Source organism: Meleagris gallopavo, chromosome 14, assembly GCF_905368555.1.
Source record: "Meleagris gallopavo chromosome 14, MGAL_WU_HG_1.1, whole genome shotgun sequence".
Classification (NCBI taxonomy): Eukaryota; Metazoa; Chordata; class Aves; order Galliformes; family Phasianidae; genus Meleagris; species Meleagris gallopavo.
In genome coordinates this window covers 7,283,527-7,309,362 of record NC_139417.1, presented here as the reverse complement: position 1 = coordinate 7,309,362, position 25,836 = coordinate 7,283,527, and the positions used below count along the sequence as shown (strand labels likewise).

General features: G+C 35.6%; 1 protein-coding gene across 10 annotated transcripts in view; it reads right to left on the bottom strand.

The window, feature by feature from the left end:
• CACNA2D3 (calcium voltage-gated channel auxiliary subunit alpha2delta 3) overlaps nucleotides 1–25,836 on the bottom strand; it is a 396,960-nt gene that overhangs the window by 235,340 nt on the left and 135,784 nt on the right. For all 10 annotated transcript variants that reach the window (XR_014886317.1, XR_014886318.1, XR_014886319.1 and 7 more), the window contains one exon: nucleotides 4,280–4,442. Coding sequence is in view for 7 of the 10 variants with exons in the window: in XM_085235720.1 (XP_085091846.1) it covers nucleotides 4,280–4,442 (163 nt within the window). In the remaining 3 variants the exon portion in view is untranslated. The remainder of the gene's footprint in view (nucleotides 1–4,279; nucleotides 4,443–25,836) is intronic.

The following is a 25,836-nucleotide window of genomic DNA, read 5'->3' as shown; positions in this document are numbered from 1 at the left end:
TTCTGATATATTTTTCCTCTATATTCATATATTCACAATGTAATATCAGATTTGAGTTTCTGAAGCTTTCCTTTATCATCTCCTTGCATACATAAATCCATTACAGAATCCCACTCCTTTGCTACTGGCAACACTATTGCCAGAAATTATGTTCTTCATGGATGGATGCCAGAAAGCCTAACCCATGTTCCAACTGCCTATTTCTTAATTTTATATGTATACATATTACATTCCCAGGTTCTTCTAAACACACTGGTAGCATCTCAGAAAGTAATTAAGCAAACGTTGAAACTATGTAAACTTAAAATCGTTAATAATTTTTATTAATTTCTTTCCTAATTGCAGTTTAAAATACATCAACTGATATGTAAAAAGATACATTCTTCCAAAGATAATCAATTATATTCAAATTCATTCTAAATTAATACCTGAGTGTTAAACAATGAATGTAAGAGATGAAAACTTGCTTTGATACCAAATATATAACATATGTAAATAAATTTCATTAAATAATATTAGCAATACTTAAAAAACTCAACAACTGAATTAGGCAGCCCTCTATACACAATTGTGCTCACGCCTGGCTTTTTCACTTAGTAAGGCATTGTCCAAATGGGATTCAGATTGACTGTGTGCTTTCCAAAACTGAAAATTTTTCTTTTAAATTTTCCTTCCTTCCTCCTCCATCTATGAATGCTGTATGATACAGCTGATTAATTCACTGAAGAACTTTTACCCTTGCTTTGTCAGAAATCTATACACAGCTGATAATTGATGTTTACCAAATTCCAGGATGGAACTACAGCTTACTGTTTGCTAAGAGAGTTATCACAGAACTTCTTACTTAATCTTAGTTATGTATTCATTGTTTGAAAGAAAATTGTCTTGCTAATCCTATACCTACAGGCAATTAATACACTCATGCTTAAAGTGGAGAAACAGAATGTACTGATAGATTTAGAATCCCAGTATTTTAGTATTTCAAAAGCAAAAATATTATCAGAAGCTGTCATTTTCAGGAAAAATGAAGGTGGTGAATTTCATTAAAATGTTCAGTTTGAATGAATCTCCAGCCATGCTGTAAAACAGCTTTGAGCTAGGAGGGGTCTCTCCATGTTGGGATAAGGGATATTCATCTGCATGATGAATTCATGAGCAAAATCATACAACTTTTTTTTTTCTTTTTCCCCTGAACTCCTTCAGTACACTGTCATTGTGGAAATGCCAAAATTATTTTTTCTGAGCCTCATCACTTTATAGGAGAGAGGATCAAACCACATAAGACCACACAAAAACACATCAATAATCAGACTAACTCTTCACATTTTACAGTCATGTCAAACTCGAAAGTACTGAAAAGCAAAATTGAGCGATTTACTTTTTCTTCTCTGCCTGTAGTAGGCCCATGCAATCTGTACTCAAAGATGGCACCAAAGTTATTAATACGACAAATCAAGTTGGCAGTCTTTTGTTTCAGCTCATTTTTCCCTTCAAAAAGCTCATGTTAAATTTTAATTTCATGGCTGTGATATTTATGGCATTTGAATTTTCTTGATTTCATCATCATGTCATGAAATTTGTTTTTTCTTTATGTTTTCAGAGCCTAAAGTTGATTATTTCCTTAGAATGGTAATTATTTGTCTTATTACCATTCACATTTTTAATCTTTTCTATGCAGATACTAAAAGAGTCAGAAGATATTTAAATAAGAGCAGTTGTATTTATGTCCCATGGTTTTAAGCCAATCTCATTAGAGCTTAGTCAGGGACTGTGAACATTCAGTTTAGTAATTCTACAGCTGGAAAGGATCATCATGATCACGCAAGCTGACCAGGCCAAAGTTTTTCCCTAAACTAATTCTAGACAATGTATTATTTAAAAAATAAACAAAAAGAATCTGGTCTTGATTAAGATCTTCCAGACAGAAGAAAAAAAAACAACCTTCTCATAGACCACTGCAAATTGCTTAAATGATTAACTATCTTCATAAAAACAACAACAAAAAATGCACCTCCATAGTTCAACTGAGTCCAATTTCATTTTTTAAAATGGTGGCAACCAGATTTCCATTTTATTAGAAATCAACTACTTAATCCTCTAATTTCTTTTGTCTAAGTTAAAATAACTGAGCTCCAGAAGTCTTTTGGACTAAGGCACGTTCTTCAACTCTGTGGTGAGTCCTCTGTCTATCCTCTGAACACAAAGCAAAATACAAAAAAAAAAAAAAAAGCTACAAAGTTTAGAATTAGCTGACAAATATAAAATTCATTTTTCTAGGCTGACTTGAGAGTCTTGTGTTTAAAAATTCAAGGGTCACACTGCTTTAAACTATAAGCTTTGGCTGTGGTTTTGCCTATTAACTACATAAAATAGAATATAACTTGGAAACAAATAACTGACATTTTCTAGAGTAATAGATGTTCAGATACGTAGTTGTAAACCTATCAATATCTACCTCCTGTAACCTACGGCTAGGATTTGATTGAATTGTTATCATACCACTGCATTACAGAACTTGAGAAATGGACAATGAAAAATGCAAGTATACAGCCCTCTTCTTCAAGGCCAACGTTTCCAGACATTTTCAGTCTCCAAACTGGGACCATCATGTCCATACGTATGGAAAATGTCAGCAAGAAACCAGATTTCAGCAGTTGGAATACATTTAAATGATAAAAAACGTGTTTCTGCAGCTGCTTAAAGTAACAATTATGGCTGGTTTGAATTAGATGAAGTGAAAACAGGAATCATCACAGAGTTCTATCTCCCACATCTCTGAAGGCAGACCCTACATTAGAGGCCAAAACAAGATGCAACAAGCCCTTTGATTTTGCTCTTATCTGCAATTAATCAGCATATAAAAATGGATTCTATACATAGCATCAGGCTAGTTTGCTTCTCCAGAGTATGACTGCCTATATACATATACAGGCAGTCATATATATATATATGTATGTATGTATATATATGTGTGTGTGTGTATGTATATGTATATATATGTACCCCTTTTTCTTTTTTCCTTTTTGATTTTGTTTAGTAAGGATGTTAATACATATAAAAATTCTAGAATTGATTAATTTATAGACAACCTCTATTAAGCTAATAATAGAGCTTTCACAACACAAACAACTTAGTAGTTTTAGAACCTTCAAAGATTTTCTAAATCTTCTAAAAATATTCCATATTAATCATTTCATAGACTTTCTAAAGATCACTGGGAAGCTTTGTTATTTGGAAATCTCTACTTAAGGCATTCTTTTGAAGACTTACACAATTTTTGGCTTGTTTGAGATTCATAATTTATAAGACAAACTGCCATTTCAATCACTTCTGCACGCCCAACCTACCTAAGAACTACTTATTCCATTTGTGATACACAATGTCCTTGCATAAATTAAAACAATTGCTAGCCTGGACTGAATTACAAGGAAAGCATTTAATATATTTTTAGCTGTATTTTATCATAGTTAAAAGAAGGAAGAGGAACCAGATAATGAGATTAGGCAGCTCTCTACTGACTAATGACAAATACTCTGCAGACATGATTTAGAAACGTCTGTGCTTCACTTTTTCTTTATTATTATTATGTGCATTGCAAAAAATAGACAAGTGCTGCGTAAGTGCCATGAAATTACAAAATTTTGTTTCCTGAAGTACAAAAGGAAAATGAGCACACATGTATCTGAGTTCAATTTATCTTCCCAATTTCAGGCCTTAGTCCATCATTCCTAAGACCATCAAATGCAGTTTTTTGTTAGTACCATGTGCTATACAGCACCTATGAAAAGTAGCCAGAGTAGCAGAAATTTCAGCATAGCTTATTATTCCTAAATATGAACTGAAAACTCACATCAACTATTGTATATAGTCAAATACCGACATAATTATTCCCACTTGCTTGAAAGCAAAATGCTAAAAAGATGTTCTAACTCATAGGAAAGAGAATGCAACTGGTAAGCATTGATGTAAGAACCACTCAAGTGATTTGAAGAAACTGAAAAGAAATTTGTAATAAACATTCTGCCATATTGTATGGGAGAATTCATGCAAGTCTAATATACAAACTCTTGGCCATATTAAATTGCTAATGACTTTGACAGTTTTGTAAAATATTTTGTTCCGTGGCATGCTTTTAATATTCTTCTGGTAAGATTTCAGAACTGCAAACCGTAAAATGAACACAATACACTGCCCATTAAAAGTTTCAGTTTATAAGCAAAAAAGTTCCTAATTTACGGTTGGCTAAAGGAACGATAAAATAAAACAATTCTTATCTTACCTTTATTATACATATTGGTTGGTACTTGGACGTCACTCAGACTGATATTTACAGGCAAGTTATTGAAGTGGTCATTTGGCACTAGAATGAACTCCTTTCCCAGCTCCAGATAGTTCCCTTCTTCATCTCTTTCATTTATAAGCACAGCATTGAAGTACTCATACTGCAACAGAAACCCACATTCAGTATTCTGAATTTGCAATCAATATAAAAATATAAGGAAGCTCAAATACTTTGATGTATGTATTAATCCATTGATTAATGTTTAAGCATCTCTCTCTTTAGAATTGAAAACCAAGAAATTTTTATTACCTCTCAGATTCCCTCTATACTCCTCATACAGGTATATTTTCAAAATCAATTAGAGATTTATCAATATATCTCATGGAAACCCCATAATTACCTCAGATCTCTGCCTGCCCTGAAAATCTTACAAGCACCCCAATTAGCCCTTTGAACATACGTAACTATATACACTATATTTAACACAAAGGATTCTACACTTAAATCATTTGCTGGATAGCTATCTAACTGTTCAGCTTATTTTCATCATTTCAAGAACTGCTATCAGAGCAGAACCTGGGCCTTGACAGGCTAAAAGCATTTCTACTTCACAGGAATATTAACTAAACCAGTGATAACAAATTTTCATAGGCCTTTGTCTCCTCAAACTGTTGCTGCTTTCCCAATATGTACTGACTGACGTTTCCTAATGGAAAACATTCACTTTGTGCTGAACCTTACATAAGCACATCACTGTAGGTTTTGTAAAGTCATGCATACTCTAACATGGATGCATAAACTTAGCAGTGTCTTATTTTGAAACGAAATTATTGTTTGACTGTTTACAGATTCCTGGAGAGTATTTGGCCTATTTTGTACTGAACTATAACTAGATAAGCAAAAGCAATTTAGATAAAATTATTGATTTTTTTTATGACCTAGATTTACAAAAATTCTATCAAGCTTTGAAGGCAACAAACAGATTAGAGTACTTTTTAACCTCCCAAACGTCCTTAAACCCCTAGGCAACAGTTTTATGATCTATTTCTTAATTGAAACAGACCAAAGGACAGTGTCTTTGAAGAATCTCACTAACTTAAATCCCAGTGTCTGCCTTAACTACCCATTTGACTGGAAGTCAATGTAAATAATATGAATCTATAAAATCATAGATTGCATATAACCTACAAAACTTTTACAAGGATAAATATACAATACCATTTACAAAGCCAGAACAGATCAGCAAGTACAAAAACTTCAAAGGCGTTTCATGAGCACTGCTTCTCAGTGTGATATGCAACTCAATTTATGAACAAAAATTACAAAAAATCTTAAAATCAGTATGTGTCCATTAAATACACGGAGGCTTTTATGGCAAAATTTCCATATCTCTTTCAGTTTTATTTTCAGTGTTCAATATATAGAATCATAGAATTGCTCAGGTTGGAAAAGAGTTAAAGATCATTAAGTCCAACTGCAACCTAACCATACTACCCTAGCGACCCTTTGCTAAATCATGTCCCTGAGCACCACATCCAAATGATTTTCAAACACATCCAGGGATGTAGTTGGTACTTTAGATGAAAGTAGAATAAAAAAAGAAATCCTATAGCTAGATACTAAGTGCCTGTGAAAGAGAAATATACAGACAAGCTTGATATTCCCCCATCTCTAATCATATAAAATGGACAAAATGTATCAATATTTGAAAATCAATCTTAATGAAAAAAATCTGTCACAATTAAATTTACTTAAGTGCTTTATTCTGAGATGAACCAAATAATGATCTGCTGCAAATATGCCATAAATATACACAACTACTGAAACTTAAATTCCTGGGGGAGGGGAACATCAGAAAAATTTAGTTTCAGTATTTTGTTTATTTGTTGTTACTGCTGTTTCCTGCTCTTGCCCCTGCCCTGCAATTCTAGAAGTAGTGATAAAGAAAAGACTGTAGATATAATTTGCTTAAAGCTGTCTTTTCATTAACTTTGGGAATTAATGCATTCATTATGAGAATTATCCCAAACCCACTGGGAAGATATCACATTTGTACATTTAGTTCTTCCCACAGCAAAAGGATGAAGAAATATAATAATGTACAAGAAATACAGTTCTTACTCTGTCTGGGAGAAGCCTTCTCCACCTGTGTTTCCTACCCAAGTTTACCAGGGATGATTAACCACACTGTATGCATGCTGCCCACATGTGACAGGAGCTGTTTCAATTTCCCTTTCTGCAAAAGCCAGAGACAGCTGGCAGAAGACTTGAGAGCCCAAGTCAGATTTCTAATCTCAGGAAGAAATAGAATATTAGTTCCAACATTAAACCATGCACTAATGACTGCTGTAAAAAAAAAAAAAAAAAAAAAATCCAACACTAAGCAAGGAAGTAAGCCACATAGCTTTTTCATATTATAGTAGATAGTACAGTAAATCTGGAGGAAAAGCTGGCACAGAGAGTAAAGTGATAAATATACTTTCAAATAAGAATGTCAGAGTATATTTTACATGCAAAGCATAGCAATAATCTCTTAAAGAACATTATTTCCTTGCATTCTATTGGTTATTTCCTTTTCCAAAGGAATTAATTAGTAGACATTTTTCTTCGTCATGTTCTGTAAGTAGCAAGGCTAACCAAGTATTAAAAATCGTTATATTTTAAATAAATTAAATCAATCATTTCACAATTAAGAGCATTCAGAATTGTTATTTTAATTGATACAGTATTCACTGATTTATTGGTCAAAAACTGTATTATCTCTTTTCAACTCTATAAACATATACAGAATTATATTATCTGAGTTTTTAAAGTAAATCATAACACAAAATCATCCTAATTTTATAACAAAGGATGAAAAAACAGGAAAATATCCCCTTCCCTTTTGCCCAAATGAGAAGTCTACAAATATAACAAATTTCAGACAGTCCTGAAAGTTCTGAAACACTCGGTAATATACACAGCTAAAAAATACCTCTTTTGAAAAAAACTCAGCATGTAGGCAGAGCCGTTATACAGTGGCTTGTAGTGCAAATTTTGCTTCCAAGGAAATTATGGAATGTGACAGCTGAAAGGCAGTAGAAGGAAAATTAAAAATAAAAATTGGAGAAAAAGTAGTGAAGCAAATCCATCCGGCATTCTGACACCGCATTTAAGATAATGCCCAAGGGAAAGAGGATAAAGTCCTGTTTGCTGACAACACAAATACTCTACCTGCTAAGCTCTAAAAGAAAATGGCTTCAATTTAATCTTGTCAATTGAGGTCAATCTTTGATGTAACCTTAACTCAGTGAGTTCTGAGTGTGCACAGTGTTACATGCCAAGAAGATATTAGTCTAATAAATAACAAAACAATTATCTAGGTTAGGAGCACATCCTGGCTTTGCTGTGATTTGGCCAACAGACGAGCTTACACTAACTGTATGCACGGACTTGTGTGGTGAGCAGTGAACTAAAGAAAAAGCGCTCAAAGAAAATTTCATTCACATAATATAGCACACACATCTCAAGATCTGCGTATGAACACTCACATATATTCAAACTTGCACTTAAGCAGGCACACTGGGTTCCTTTGTTCTGTTTATTTTTACAAGCACTGTCCTTGGCAGCATCATTATCACTCTGAATGTTTTGTCAAACATTTTAAAATCCCCTGATAGTGTAACGAACAAGACCTAGATCAAGGCCGTAAAATTAGAGAGAATTGGGAATCTCAGTTCCCATGTGTCACCATTCTTTTACCCTTGCGAAGAAAGTCTCCCCATGTAAGCCAATCTACACTGATCAGTAGTGCTCACCAGTGCTCAAAGCAAGCGTCTGGATCACTCTTCCTCAGCAAGGAGCTGGGTATATTTGAGAGACATCACAAAGAATCATATTGCTGACACAGACTGCAGAACGCTGGCTGCTCTGATATAGTGAAATAATAATAGGAGGCAGACACCTGGGGGACTATTAGGAGGTCGATCAGAAAATTATTTTACAGGTTCATTCAGAATTACTGGAAAAGGCAAGCTTTGTTTTAAATCACCATGTGGCAGCCGCAATCCAAAGATATATGCAGTCTGTTTTCTGAGGATAGCTGTCACAGACTGAGGACAAGGATGATAAAAATTAACTCCAGAAGTGGAAGTGCAAGAGTTTCAGCTAGCAAAGAGAACCTCAGGGTTAGGCTGCAGGGGAGAATTGATCAGTAAAGCAATAAACAAACTTGGCAGTTGCTTCAGTTTAGCCACTTAGTTCAGCCTAATAACTAAACAAGCACCTTGACTATAACGGATACTTTGCTGAGACAATACATCAGTAATTTAAGTATAATACCAAAAAAAACAATATATTGTCATGCATAAATGTAGATCTGTGCAAACTTTTAAAAGACTGACATTCCCTACTTCCACTTATGTTTATCTTATTGTAAATCAGTACCTCATGATGCTTATGTTATTAATCGAACGCTTTTTAAGATTGTACAGAGGATATATTTCTCTAAATGTAAATCTTTACTGTTTCACTTAAAAGACACATTATTTTGCAAATTGCCTTTGTGAATCAGAGAGTACCTGGCACATAATAATAAACACTTTTCAGATGGCTCTCTTTCTAACAAGAAAGTGAATTTGCTTTTATTGGTATGAAACAATGCACTTTACAATTTTAGATCGATGTATTTTTTTTTTTTTTCCTATAATACAGAAATTATTATAGCAAGACAGCATAAAATCCTCTGTTCACAGAGCAGTGAGGAAGGTGTGAGAATGCTACAAGAAATGATTTGCCCCGATGGTTCAGAACTATAGCAATTATTGGGGTTACGCTAATAATTTTTAATTATGCAAGAATCCTTTTTACAGCATTTCTGCAAACATATCATTCAGGTAAATACAAAGATGGAGGTCTCTGGAAGATACTAAATCAAGCAACAGTTACAGCATTTGCGTGAACCTCAAATAGCAGAGAAAGTGAAAAAGGAACAAATGTTAAGGAAACTGAAGAAGAAAATCAGCATTAAATGGCACAGACATTTGAATATCTATGAGACTTTCAACACAACAGGTACTATCATAAGTTTAAAGGATGAAAGATTCCTCTTCTCAAGACTGACAAGCAGAAGCTCTCTCTGAAAGGGCAGATATGCAAAAGCAAAAATAAAAAATGAAGTGAGTCATTCTTTCTGAGGGAGACTTTCTACTACAGAACACACATTGACAGCAGTCTCTACTGAATGTGTGTTTCAATGCACATTAATTTCCAGAGCTCAAAAAGTCTCTTTTGACAGTTGTCCACTAAGGAGAATTTCTGTTTTAAAGCATGTGATTAAAGCTCTTGTATTCAAGTACTCAGTCTGATGTTTACCAAAAAAAAGCATAAAAGGTCACAAAAGCAAACTGCCTCATATACTAAAGTCTACTCTGAATTTTAAAAAGCTTTTAAAGTTGAGAGAGCTGGCATCTCCTTCATTTGCTGGAAGTTGCAATCTTTATCATTTCTGATTATTCCATGGAAGCTCTTACTTGCTTCTCTGGAGGGACTTCCAATGCCTATTTATTCTTTTTAATGCCTTTATCCAACATCAAAGCTCAGAAACCACCTGAGATTGGAAATGCTGTGACCAGAGCACTCTCTCTAATTTCAGGAATACAGAAATGTTACTTGGATCCTCACAAAAACAACTGGCCTACCTTCCTACACAATCAGATTAAGATGACCTTTCCCCAGGCTGTCCATTCCTCCCCAGCATGATTACGCCATTAAAATTGTATTAAAATGGGATAAATAATTAACATTTTATTACAGTAAAAAAATCAATTATACCAGCATGCAAACTGATAATGCAACAAGGTTTCAGAGGTCTTGTAAAAATTAACTGATTCACTGAAAATGGCAAATAACAAGTAATTACAATGGCTATTTTAAGTGATCTGCTGAAGTTCAAGAGAGCCACTGTGACTGTATGATTCAGATGGTAAGTCTCCTTTCCTTTAAAGATCAAGACTTTTTATTTGTCACAAGACAGCAAAAACTCATTTATCACTCTTGAAGCTAATAAACACAAGAAGGATGAAAGACTTTACGTCCTTCATTGGACTTTCAGTTTGAAACTTGGAACCTTTGCATCACAAGACTTACTGGAGATCCAATGCTTTTACTCTCTCTAGGAGTGTTCAATGTTCATTTTCATATACATAAAAGCCTCTCAGGGAATATTTTCTTCTATACAGCACAACAAATATCCGCTGTGTGTCAACTTCTCTTTTCTCCTAAGCCCATGGATGTGTGTTAAAAGACAGCAGTTACATAGATGAACAATTTCAGGGCTGGTTATCATGCTTGGACAGAGTCAGAATGAGCCATGGAAGCAATTGCTTGAACATTTCTAGAGCAATTTTAAGTAAAAATTTCATGACTTGCAACCATCTTATAACCAGAATATAAAAATGGTCAATTCTGTGCATTTGTGAAGGCTGAGTGTTTCAGAACTGCATAATTACCACAGACTGCAGAAAGCCTTATTCCCTGCCAATGAGCTTATACTTTAATACCATGAAACAGTAACAGAGCAAAATTCTCCAACCTGGAAAATCCTCCAGTACAGCAGCGTGGCTCTGTTTGATAAGGCTTATCATGTGGCACATATTGCTGAGTGAGAATGACAGGAATCCTTCTGGGGCTGGGGCACACCTGACACGCTCCCCTTCCAGCTCTGCTGCTCTGGCTCTGCACTGCTGAGAGGAACTGCAGCACATCCCACTGCTGAGGGCCGTGGGGAGCTCCTCTCACTGCCTCCAGCTCAGAAATACACCGACAGCAGAGACTCGTTTTTATTGCTAATAAAATGAGCATCGCCAGCCATTATTTAAGCCACACTTTGGAAGAAGGAGCAATCTTTTCAAAAGGACAAGGCTTGCGTAAGAGCAAAGAAAAATACAGTAGTATGTGGCACTTGAGGATGCTGAACCATTTGTATCAAGTTTGCCATTACTTCCACCCCTACAGTAGTGGTGATCTCCCCTTTGCAGATTTGGAAAACAGTGATACAACTGACACAGTAAACACTGAGTACATTAATAGTGTACTTCAGAACATCAGAACCCCCCTTTACTACGTCCTATTTCAATCTGAGATTAAAAGTACCACCCCTTTGATGTGGGTGAGACCAAAATGCAGGTTCAAAGCATGGCATCCTGCCATGTTGCTGGGATGCCTAGGGAGAAGAGTGCCATAAAATCTCTGCTGTTCTATACTTATTTTCAAAAAGGTGGTGGTAAGGAGAAGCATTCATTCTTGGTCAGCAACTAGGGAATAAAAAAAAAAAAAGTAAAAGTGAATCCTGAGCGATTTTTACAACAGGATTAACTTCTGGCTTCTTCTGGCCATGCTCAGGGTATAAGGTTATGCATGTTATAAACTTAAACAGTATTTTGAAGATTGTTGGCACGTTTAAAAAGTGCATGAAGTACAATTTAGAGTTTGTTATATTTGCTCTCAGAATCCAATTCTGAAGAAAGCTTGCACTGCACTGAGCAAGCCAATTGTCAACGGATTTCTCCTCTTTAAAGTCTTTAACTCAAATATTCCTGAAATCAGTTGTATGGGATTAATCTCTTTACACAAGTTATACTATTTGTACATCTTGGAAGATAAAAACAAAACAAAACCCGATTCCCAGACTTAATACAGTTTTCTTTACTACCTAGAACCACAGGCCTTCTCCATTTCTCTTAAACTCCCCGTAGATCATATCAAGCTAGTGAACAGGCAAGAATCAACCACTTCTATAAAATAATTCAGTAAAAGGATATTCCACAAAAGAATAGGATAATGGCAGAATTGCTTCAAAATCAGTGCAGTAATGTTTGCTAATGGTTTCCAGCTTATCATAAGATACCTTGTTAATGACATTCAGTGTGACATTAAAAAAAAATTCCAAACAATTTAGAATGTACCACAGATTTTATTTTTTTAAAAAGCAAACTATTTCACAAGATAAGGTGAAAAGTTTAAAGTGAAATCGGTGTAGTTCTGTGCGTGTTCAGCTCATATGACACGGGCAGGCTGATGACAACCTCAAGGCTGCTTCTAATTATCAGCAGGGACATATCTGACTTCTGTGTGCTTTTCTGCAATCACACACTCTAAGTACCTCATTCCAACTTCCAAGTAGGAAGAAAAAAATATTTCTCAAGCTCTGCATCTTCTCTATCTTGCATGAGAATCAACTTGAACTCAGAACCTTCCTAGTCAAAGGCATGCATGTAAAGCTGCTCTCAGTGAGAGCTGTACTGTCTCCTGAAACCACGCTCGGGGATAGTACAGAGACTATATACAGTGTTAGGTAGGAGGTTAATAACTATTCCTAACAAAACAGAAAGTAACAGGCAGTTTACACACAGCAGTCTACAACATTTGAACATGAACTGCAGCTCAGGCTGAATTAAACCTTGTACTTCACCAGATTTTTTTTCTTATCAACAGGGGATAATCAAAATAATTAGATACCAAAGAACTAGAACAGAACAAATTTTCATGGGGCTCACTGCAATCTAAGGTTTGTTTTGCTACTCCTAACCACCTACCATACATGCAGGAGATTAAATTAATATTATTGACTACACAAAGGAAAGCAAAAGAACACGTGCAACATTACTGAATTTATTTGGGAGTAAAGTGAGAGATGAGATGTTGAGCAAATGAATGTATACAAATCCTCTTCAAATGATTAATGACTCTCTCATGGAAAATAGAAATTTGGTCAGCTAAGCCTGCAGTTGAAATAACAAGACCATGTTGATGAGTTAATTTAATAAAAGAAACATACGTCTCCAGAGTCACAGAGTTCTCAAGGAGATGGTGGGGGACACAGGGGGAGGGAAGAGTGGCATCCATTTTGCTCATAATTAGAACTTCAAGCATTTTTAAAAAAATGTCATGAAGAAAAACTTGGTCAATAAAATAACTATTCCACAAGCAAAATAAATAAATAAATAAATAAACTAAGCCTAGTTACAGTTTGTAAAATTTCCTCCTATGTGCAAAAACATCGGAGTATCACCAATTCCAAGTTGTGTTATGAGAACTCCTCAAACTTGCAGGCTACACTAAGAACAGTGTGCATTATGATGGGGTTACTATTGAAGTGCAAATAATACTTCTCCCCTTCCTTACAGTATTGGTTTACATTGATCGCATGAATCAAATTTACAAAGATACATGAACAAAATATTTTTGCATGTCATACTCAAAGCTTTTTCTTGACTTCATTCAACAAACATGAGTTCCTGTTATAGAAACAGGACTATACAAGCCATAAAATGCCATTTTATATTAGCCTGTGAAATAAGCTAGGATAGAACTGCTGGTGGAAAAGAGTGGGAGTACACTAACAATTTGGGTATTGCAAAAGATTGCATGGGTAAAACAAACAGCAGTGTACTACTCATTTCCCTAATTTGTGCAGATAAGGAAATGGTACGGTCCAATGGCTAAGATCATAAAATACAAATCTCTATATTTTCAGCTTTTAACCATTTTTCCATATCAAGCAAAGGCAGAATAATGATAAATATAACAGCAGTAATGAAATGCATTATATAAATTGAGCTTGTCAGAGCAATATCATGAAGCTATTTGGAATCTGTACTATTGTTTCTCTACTATATTAAAATCTGAGTTATTCATGGAACCATTTACGGGTAAGCTATTTGAACTACAGATTGTTGCTGTTGTACTCTTATACAAAACTTCAGAGACAACAGGCAAACCACAGCACAGTGCAAGGCTATGTGAAAGCAATTGCAAAGACCATTCAGATTTTCAGAACCATTACCATTTTCCACGATCCAGCTGAAATCTGTGAGGCATTTTTATCTGTTTTGAATTAAAATGAATTAACACTTTTAGAAAAGCTGGTCAGGTAAAGCAAGGCAACCAGAAGTATCTGGATGATGGGGCAAATGGCAGTTTTGCAAATCACTATCCCACAATCCAGCATGCTTCCCAGGTTGTTTACAGGTGTAGTAAGTGCAAGCTAAAACGCACCACATGAAGTGGTCAGCGGAGGTTTTTAGAGCAGCAGTGGGCAGGGGCAGCCCTGGAAGGCTGCACAGTGTCCGTGCATTTCCTTCAGCTGGACAGGATAGATTACACGCATAGCAGCCCCTCAGCCATCTAAACAAATTAAAAACTAGTTTGTAGCAATCCTTGGATACTCTTTCTAAACATCCCAATTTCCTATTTTACTGCTCTCTTCCTGTCTCTGGTAAAAAAATAAATTGAAAACAAGATATGAGAGGGAATATGTTGCTCAGACACAAATGAGTCTAAAATGCTCATCTTGGAAAAAAAAAAAAAGAAAAAAAACATGAAGAGTCCTTCATTCTTACCAGATGTTTATCTAAGGTTCCATTTCTTTTGTTACCAGGACATCATATGAAGAACAATGTTTAAGGACACGCACACAGTTTTTTCCCCTCACTTGTTATTAATCTTCTACTGGAAAACACATTATATAGATACATAAATTCCTATGTGTTTGACTACATCGATGGAGAAGAACTGAATGTAAAAAGACCATACAAGTTCTTAATTATGATTTACAGAAAATCACAGAATCATTGAGTTTGGAAAAACAACTAAGATCTAGTCCAACCATCAACCCACACCTGCAACCACTCTAGACCACATCTCTCAGTGACATCTATTCTTCTCTTGAAAAGCCTGAGGGGTGGTGACTCCACTGCTTCCTTGGGCAGCCTGTTACAATCCTGTATTTCCTTTCATCTTTTGCTGCAGAAACAAAGATTACTGTAAATGCATATGCTTATTAAAATGATCCCCCAGTTTTGCATGTGTTGGCTCTGAGCTCGTTGCCAAAGCTAAACCAATATTCTTAAAAATATAATTGCACTTAATGTTCTAAATGGTGCTTCTAATGGGTAATTATGCCCATGCTTTCTGGATTTTATATCTATGTCAATAATGACGCGCAGCATTAATAGTCTTCCCTGAAAAAGACAGGTTACAGCCATTACAATTCAGTGTCATCTAAAAAAAGTACAACCAATTGGAGAAAGTATTTAAATAATGAAAAGTTCATAAGGCTGACTCAGAGATCATTAATTCAGTTTTCCCAGACTTCAGTTTGCTATATGGATGACATGCTACATACAGATTGCAAGGGAGAAATTAGACTAGATACTGTTACGCTCTCCACCAACTGTCAGAAAAAAAGATCCTCCCTCCTACATAAGGTGCTATGAAAGCACTTTGGTTAGCAAGCAGTTTATCATTAGCTATTTCGCTGTCATAATATATGGACTGACTAGACCACACAGGGATTTGAACAATACATACAATGTATCATGAAAAAGCCCTGAAATGTAATACGCATCTCAACCATTTACTGATCTGAAGTTTAAACAAACAGAGACCTAAACCAGACTTATAAACTTTGGTGACAAAATATATTTTTAAAAGCAGAAGGATTTATACTAATGGATACCATTCAGATGTCCAACATAGCACATATCTTAAGTCAGAAATATACCATGGATAATTTCTCAGCAAACATTCAGGTACTTAAAGCATAAATCTGAGCTTAGGTTTACCTGAGCTCATGCTCTATGCTGAGGCTGAAAACGTGCAGGGTTTGTACACAGTAAAGCTGACTGAGAATAATGAAACAGCGTCTCTACAATCTCACCAATTCCCATTTTGAATATTACTGTATTTAGAAAGTTTTACAACAGGAAGACTTATTATTAATACAGGATTATTTTCTAATCAGAGAAAAGTCTCTACTTAAATATCTATAAGTAGAGACATCCTGTATTTTAACTTTACAATTGACATGTGCATTTGTCAGTATCTTGGCTTCAGTTAGATAGTGACAAACCATAAATGCTTTTAGGAAATGAAACATTATTAAAAAAAAAAAAAGAAGAAACAGCAAAATATCTCTCTTGCTGTTTCTTGCCATACAGAAACTTCAAAATCATTGAGACAGTGGTTGCAGCAGCTAAAAACAATAGCCGTTGCCATCTCTAGAACTGTTTAAGATCAAGCTGGATGGGGTCTTGGGCAGGCTGATATAGTGCCTGATTTAGTGGCGGCAACCCTGCCTACAGCTGAGGGTTGGAACTAGATCTCTGATATCCCTTCCAAGCTGACCCTTCTATTCTATGATCTTGGTACATGTATGGGACTAAGGAGCTGATCCAAAATGATACCATTTTGATGGACAGAAGAACTAAGAGGGTTTCCAACTGCATTTTTTATTCCCACACCACTCCTAAATCTTCTGTATGAGGGTGCCTGGAAGGTGAAATGATTTTGATGCTCAATGCTTCTGTGCTGCAGTAGTTCTAACATTTTCTAGGTATTTCGAGTATTTGCAGTAGCCAGAGAGGAAACTGCATTCCTAACCTCCACTAAGGACATCTAGAAAGATAACAGGATGATTCAAGGCTCACGTATTCAATAAATTTTTCTGTGCTTCCTGCTCAATATAACACACAGCACCGACACCTCAGTGTCAAAATTCAAGCTTGAAGTTGGGATTTCTGAGCCTCCCTGTAATTACTGAACGTTAGGTCTTCGTGAGTCAAATATTGACTAATGGGAAAAGAGAAGACAGCCCTTTGAAGATCTCTGCAAAAGGCAATAAAGAAAGATCACCTCACCAGCTTTTTTCTGGTTAGTTCCAATATTTGCATTTCTCACACATTTGTATTTCCTATGGCAGTACTTATGCTTCTCATTACACTGTTGCTCAATATTTCATTAGATCTGCTTAAGGCATATTAGGTGACAAATGGTGAAGAGTATCAACCACTTGTTTCTTTCCTACAGCTATTCTTCCCAAATTTATTTTAGATAAAACACAGATCTATCTGAAGCAGCAAATATATCTATTACCACAATGCCAGAAGTAAAACCTTGGGCAAGTCAGATAAAATTAGAAACAACTTTTTTTTTTTTATATCCATCTTACTGGAGACTCAGCACTTGAGGCTTTGCTACTAACTGCAAATCAGAAGGTCAACACACTTCAAGAAAGAATCATCAAATTCTAAAATACTATTTCTGAAACTAAGTTTTCTTTTCCACTTCAACACAACAGCAAATTATTTTTCTTGGATTTAGAAAACAATCAAGCATATCTATATGCTTCCATAATGAAATCTTGCAGAAGTGTTTTGCTTTTTTTTTTTCAGTAGATAATGATTTTTAAGCATCTTGCTCAAAAGAGCAGAAAGGAGTCAACACTTTGCATCTCCTAGGAGAGAGATCAGACTTGTTTCTCTATCTATAAAATGGGAACAATCACACATGATTTTTGCAAGTTTGAAACAGATGAAGAATACTCCATAGCATTACTATTATTTCTATATTAACAAATCTTTTAATATATGCTGCCTACAATAATTCAGAGCACCATTCCAGATTCCATTCCCCATCTGAGCACTTAAAATAACATTCTGAATGGTTCTGCTCAAACCTAAATTTCATGATCATGTAAACTCAATTTTCTAACAACTTCTCTTCGAATGAAATCTTCACACAGTAACATGGTTAACATTGTCTAATCCCAGGCAAAAGCAACAGATTGACCTGATAAAATAATGATTTCGCCAGAGTCAGCTGTTGGTTGTATTTTTAGCAGGAACAAAATACTTCCCAATCAGCTTTGCAAAGCACAGAAAAAACTCTGTAGGTAACCTACTTATTTATAGGTGAGCTGATTATTAATTCAGAAAGAAAAGTTACAAAGCAGTTTCCTAATGTGTCGTTCATGTCTATGAATTAGTCTCAATGGCATGGATTCAGGCCAGAAGACGTTCTAGAATAGCTAAAAAGCACTTCTTACATTTTCTACCAAGCCAACAGCTTAAGCACAACCATGAGGCACAGAGGTTGATTTGCTGATGACAATAATGTCTTGAAATTATAAATGTCAAATGGCAGCAATTCACTGAAATCAAGCATCTGTGTTTAATTTATTTATATTAAGCTTCCACATTTCTGAGACATGGTTTCACCCAACTGTTTCCCTAGGAGTGTAAATTACCATCAAAGTACACAAGTGTAAATCTGCAGAACATAGCTGTGTTTGAATGTGACGCACAGCAAACAATTGCAAAAGCACATCTACGACTCATCGTCAAAGCTACTCCAGACTTGGAAATGTCTTCATATTTTTCCACAGTTTATGCAGGAATTTAGAATGTAGCAAGTATATAGTTAGCATTAAATGTAATTAATTCATACTATGGGAAAGTATAAAAAAACTGAAATAGTGCTCTGCAGATCTCGTCCTCTCTCCCCACCCAAACTGCAATCAAGCAGATGCCTATTCAATTTTCTGAACACACTGCCAGAACTCAATTTTAGGAACTGGCTTTTTTCTCCTCTGGCTGTAGTATGTAATGTTTCATTTTTCAGTATCACACTATTTACCACGCACATATTTTAGCCATATCATTTCTCAGTACGGTTCTGGGCTGGCTGGCTCACAGGTTCTTTGCAAGTATTTTCCTTCATTCTATTCTTCACTGCTTTCTCATAAGCCTGCTTGCCAAGTCTTATTTGCCTATATTTGTAAAATAAACAGGAAATATTATTAGTCTTTTCAAAGGCACACAATACAGACTTCTAGAGAAAAGATGCTGGTTCCATCAGAGTGATCTGAGAAGAAAAAGTTTGGGGTTTCTACTCTGTTTCTCTCTGGATTCTGCTCTGAGATATATGTGAGAATCTCTGAAATTTACTTGTAACAGTGAAAAGATGAGACCAAATCTTTGAAACTGGTACAGAACAATAAACCAATCCTCAGATTAGAACAACGGGGATCAAGTTTGCTTGAAGAGTTCTGCGAAGCTTAGAAAAACTCCCATGGAAGTTTAGTTCTCCACTATAACTGAAGTCCATGAATGCTTGGCATGGTTGCACAAGTTTAACGTAAGGTTTGCTGTTATTGAATTTGGTGTGTATTTCACTGCACTAAAATTAAGTGAAAGCAGGAAGACAAAAATCAAGGATATGAGGAATGCTTGAGTATAGAAACAAAGACCTGCGTGCTACTCTGCCCCACACATGCCACACTGCACATGCCATCTGAAAATGGAAAAAATATATTCCCAAGTGACTTAACTATTTAAATTTCATTCTCAAATGCAGAATTTGGATTTAAATTTGGTGTGAAAATCTGCTGTAATGAAGGCTAACTATGGTGTACGACACAGCCCAGGTTGTGAGAGTTTCAGCACAGGGCAGAAACTCTCAATTCAGAGACGAGCGAGCATAGCACTACGCCCAGCTTCTTTAGCTTTATTTAGAAAAGAGCCTCTCACATAAGGAGCAGCCTCATACAGACAGGCCTCCTGCTTTCCAGAGTAGAGCAGACAGTCCTCTGATAGCACTGCATTTGGCTGTGTTGACAGAGCAGCATCTTACATTGCATGCAACAACAACGGTTCAGAAAAACTGGACATGGGAGTTTCTAATGTTTAACTCAACCGCCCTCAGCTGACATTTTTCCCCTGCATGCTCTATTGCTATTTGGCTCCCTAAAAAGAAGTCATACCATACACTGGCATCTTCGGAGGGAAAAAAAAAAATTACAATTGACTCAATGGCACATAACAACGCTGGATGTTATTTTACAACATGACCCTGGATTTGTAATCACAATTCCCTAGCCTGAAATATTGTAATATAAATAATAAGCATTATTATTTCAAATTTGATATAAAATGATTCCCAATTTTCTAATATCCCACTTCTTTGCTAAAAAGCACATAGATTATTGGTTATATACACATGAAAACAATATAGTGACAAACTACCTAGTATTTTTAACCAGGTTCTACATACTGAAGAGTATTAAAAATCTGAAAATAAAATCTGGGTCTTAGCTATATTTGTTGGTATTTTGTAGCCCATATCTATCTGGGACTCACCACCTCCCTCTTCTATACCTGCACTGGTGTGGAAGAAAGCTCCCTGTCACAGTATTTATTCAAAAGAAAAAAAAAAAAAAAAAAGAAAAAAAGAAGCCCTACAAAAACATTTGGCCATTTATTCTCCCACTTCTCAAAACTCATTACATTGTATTGCATTTGACTCTATTATAAGAGTTTATGCTTACTGCAAATTCTAAGGCTTTATTAGATTACAATTAATTTCCATCAAAGCGTCTGCCTTTTTACATCTGAGGAGAACTTTCTAACCTAATATTGTGAGGAGAAGGGGAAAAAAGCTACTTAATTAGGGGCAGAAATATGTGCACAACCCCCTCTTTGACAAGAGACTTCCTTTTAACCATGCACAGCAAGTCTTCTCACAGCCTGGAGGAACGAGTAAGCTCTACCCAAGTGTTGCCTAAGGAACACTCCAGCCCTAGTGGATGCCCATCACCTCTTCTGTGTGAATATAGGACTGGAAGCTGCTTGATCAAGGCAATGGATCTGCTATGCAAAGAAGTGTTTTAAAAAGACTGATACAAAGACTTTTTCATCACATTTCCTTCAGTATTCACAGAAAAGGGGAAGTAATGGAGAGTTCATTCAGAACAGATTACTAACGGAAGGTCTGACTGCAGGGGAGAAAAGAGCTACAGTGACCTTCAATAACTAACTGCAATGGTTCCACATGAGTTAATAAAAGTGCATCCCCTTCACTTGCCCTTCCTGCATGGCTGCATGGCCAAGATCATGTATACAAACTGAGAGATCAGTATTGGCTAATGACCACAAACAGCTTCCTCGTTGCAGTCAAACTGTTACAAGGCTCGAGCGCTGAATCACAAACTATCCCCTGCCCTACATGTGTAAGACATTAAGTGTTCATCACAGAAACTTAAATATATTAAATTGTTCTTTCACAAATGGCAAAAAGGAGCTTTCAAGTTGCAGTTGTTATTCAGCGATATGGAAGCAATAAAGTTAAGGTTCCACATGCATCCTCAGCTCTGAATTTTTATCAATGTGTAGTGTGGCTGCTATAAAAAAAAAGTTAGTGATTTAACTAAAAAGAGAAAAATAATACTTTATCTGCACTAAAATCTTCAAACTCTGTAGAAAGCTCTATTTTAATTTAAATAACACAGTCTCCTTCTTACAAACTCATTTTTATGCACAAAGATCCTTTGCCTATATTTAGCCGTGCTGACATTCCAATCACATTTCTCTATGCAGTGCCCCACTGGCAACGTTCACATCTAGGAACGTAACAGTGGGATAAAGAGCTTTTGCAATGGATGCATCCCTCTGCTTTTCGCTATCAATCCTTCCATACACCCCAGAAAGTACTCAAATCTAAATCTAACAATTTAATGCACAGTAGGTCTTTATATACGTATAATCCTTCATCACTGCTTTGTCTGGTTACACACAGGCTGATGCAGGTTGTGTACAAAATATATATTGTGTACTTTTCAAGTAGATGACTTGCATTGACTCTGGCTGGCACACATGTAGTTCACAGTACTCGGAGCTATCTCATATTTAAAGCAGCAATAAAGATATTTGATGTTATACATAAAACAGTATAAAATTACATAATTAAAAATTATATAATACTTCACACAAACTAGAGAACAGATTTTTGTTCTCTTGAGAAATATATCCTATGAAAGAGAACTTAACCTTGTCTTTGAGCTTTTCAACCTGAGGGTACATTTGTCCAACATTACTCACTTTGTAACAAACTCATTTTGGTTTTCCTTTCCTTGTGAGACAGCAAGTTTACAAGATAAATATGCTTACTAAATTTTGAGTGATAGTTGTAAAACAATTGACTTTGAAAATGCTTCTGTAGAAACAGCTGACCATTATATTCCACACATTTTTTAAGAGAAAAAAAAATCTAATCTTTTACAAATAGATTTCTACTGTGTTTTCTTTATAAAACAGAGGAATTCAGAAGAAAAACTTACTGTTTTAACTGTGTTTTCATCTAAGGTTCAGTGCTTTCTTTTATGAGATTGAACAAGAATTCAGATGTACTATATTGAGGGCCAGGTCTGTATTATGTCTTGCACAAAGAATTAGAACATCAAGTTTTGTTATATTAAATGTTGCTGGAAAAATTATTTATTTATTTTTAAGAGCTTTTCCTGCATTGTCTCAAACAGCTTCATCATTTCTGCATTTATACTTCATCAACTACCTGTCCAGGAAACAATTGAAAGATGGGTATTAAAAGGTAGGAATCTATGGATGGGCAGCTTTCATGCTAGTCATGTGCCAAATGTCACCAGTGGTACAGTTTGAACCTAGAAGAAGTTCAAGAACTTCCTCCTGAATCTACTAGAGAAAAAATGCAAAGACTAAACACTTAATAGAATTTTAAAAATTCCACTTGGAGCTTTCTTGCATGATAAGTGCCTGTGAAATCAATTGGAAAACCAGACGAATACACATGCCAGAAGTTTGTGAATTCCACCCAAAGAGACATAGCACAACATAACTACGCAAGAGGCCCACGACACGACAAGAGGTTGTCTAGAGATAACTGAGATATTTATAAACAACTATAGCATCACGAAAGGGGGAAGAATACTATAAACAGTAGGGTAATATTGTAAATTTTAGAAGTACGAAATAGTTAAAATACTAAAGGAACATCTTTAGAGGGGGCTTTGGGGTGGAAGAGCATAGTTAGGTTTTTTTAAACAATCATAAATACTCTCAGAGTTGTAACGGGATGAAACAAGAGTGGCATCTAGTGGCTCGCAGCGTTATGGTACTTATTCCCATTGAACAGCTGGGATATGTTCCAGACCTGCTTTTCTACAGTATTCGTTACACTCATCTGGACTGTAATAGAGTATCTGGTGAGTATCTTGCTAGCAAAACTTGGAGGGGGAAAAAAAAAAAAAAAGAGGTTAACATATAGAGGAATAAATACAGAGATATTATTCTCTGCTTATCCGCACTTCGTTTGCAACTGAGTCTAGAAGCAACTCGAAGGGAAAATTCTTTTTAAACCAGAAAAGAAGAAATTGCACTGAGTTTAGTACAGCTGTTGACTAATAGTGGTCTGTTCTTTCCATACATAGATGTCTGGTCAGCACTTTCAACTATAAAGAATATTAACACAGTACTTTCATACATCAAATACATGTTTGGTTACATTTTCAAAAATTCAGTTAATACTCTTTCATGAATGGCTTATTTTTACTGTGACAGTATTGGAAAAGTTCCCCAACTGAGAATTTTGGAAATTCCTCCTGAGATGTGAGAGTCTTTCATCTCCCCTGGAGCAATATCACTTTGCTTGCTGCGGAAAGGGTATGGTGATAGAGTAATAGGGAGACTTGATGAGCTCTTGATCCAGGTTCACTTTTAATTACACATTATTAATCATTTTGCAGTCGGAAAAAAATCTAACAAAGTTTCTGTGTACCTAATTAGGAAGGAACTTACATTTTCTAAATTAAAGAGATGTGTAGAAGTTGCTTTTGGGATTGAGCTAAGAATACGTAATACCTAGAAGTGAGATTCTACTTCACAGTCCAGAAGCTGCTTATCTAGAGCAGGAAATGAAGAAGAAAAGAAATTGTGTATTATTTTCCAAAATGAGTGGGAGATACTACAGACATTTCTGATTTTTCATATATTGCTGCTGAAAAGGCCATCTAAATAATTTTGTTTTGTATTTGCAGTGCCTACCTTCCTGAAGCTGTTCTCTGACAGCAAAACTAAGTTCTCTATCATTGGCCAAAACAATCACACAAATCTAAGCACCTATTAATTGATATTACTGTTTACAACTAGGACAACAATGAAAGCAAACGTTACAAGTACTATCACGATCAGCAGTTAAGAACAGCATGCCAAGAAGATTTGAATTACAATCAATATCATACAAAAAGCTGTTAAAATAATACTTACAATTAACCTATAGTTACAGAATTAATGTGTTCAGTGCTAATACAGTTATAAACAACAATTTAAAATATTAAGAAAGAATGCAACATGGAACAAAATACAAAGATCTGTGTATGGTGGTAATTTCTTGTTTTAGAGCTCAATTTACCAAAGCATGTAGATACCTCAGAAGTCTGTTCATTTGCAGCTTTAAAACAGAAATAAACAACTACTGAAAAATTTTAGCAAGGACCTTGATTCTGACAATCACTGACATTCAATAAGTCCAAATAGCATTATTTTTTTCCCTAAATTATTAGTTAAGAAAGCTTGCACCATAATTCTGGCTAATAGTGTAAAAGCCTAAACTTAAATCTCTCTGGAAAATAAGGAAATAATTCTGAAAATATGTGTAACCCTTACGTATTTTCCTCCATCTCAGTAATAGTGCTGCTGACTTACAATACAGTACAACAAATAAATTTTATTGCCAGAATCAAATGCTTTAAGTACAATCCTACTCCCAGTAAATAAGGTTTAAAATGTAGACAGCTGTGGAAACCTTAGTCAGTATACTATCTATTTCTAATAACCATTAATTTTAGATCATTATAGCATTCCAGAATTAAGGTCCCTGTGTTTTTCCTGTGAGTATCGGAAGACAACAGCTGTATGCCTTCCTGACACATCCACAAAACTCAGACTTTAAATTAGCATTACATGGCTTCCCATGCATGCCAACCATGCACACATCACTCACTGGTTCTGCCCTGTGAGCTCATCATTAGGACAAGAAGTGTGTTCAAGAACTAAAGCACAGCTAAGAAGCAGCAATTGAACTGCACTGTTTGTTCATGAGAAAGAGAACATAAGGGCTTGAGACACAGGGCAGGAATCAGAAGTGCTAATTGCTACTGCAAACACACACACACACACACACACACACGAATACATGCGTGCATGCAAAGTTATCCCTGCTGTAGGGATTTCAGTCCAAATACAAGAAGAGAAATTTACACGAAAGGACAAGGGACATCAGTAAATAATTGCGTAACTTCTGGCATGACGATAAGGAATGCTGACACTATGACACCATCCACCATCTTGTTTGCCAGCAGTGATTTGGGAGGGGTTGGGGAGGAAGCAGTGAAGGATCATTTGTTAAAAAAAAAGTCAAGAAGAAAAAGTGCAATTGAAGCGAGTAATTAACACTACAAGAAGAACTAAAAATCCCATCTGTGGTCCTTTCCCAGAAACAATGCCTGTAACAGAAGTGTTGTCCTTTACCAACTCCTGCATGCTGAAGATCAGATCATCTGCAGAGATATGAGGGATGTCTGCCCTGAACACGGGAATGACCAATAGTGCTGAAGACAGGCACACATTTTTAGTTCATGCAAGGCAGTCCAACTGGTGAAAAGTTACTAAATCAACTGTGTATCAATATACATTCTGGTATCAGGGCTGTTACATTTCACTGTGTAGGGTAACAATAACAGAAAACAGAACTTGTCATTATGTATCATTAAAGTATAATCAATTACAGGAATCTGTTAATGCTTTCCTTCAGAAAATCCATCATGAGAAAACACAGTCTACTTAAATGTGCAGATAACAAACGGAAATGATTTTTAAAACAATGTGATTGAGTTGAAAACATTTTTGAAAGATAAACTTTAGCAGATT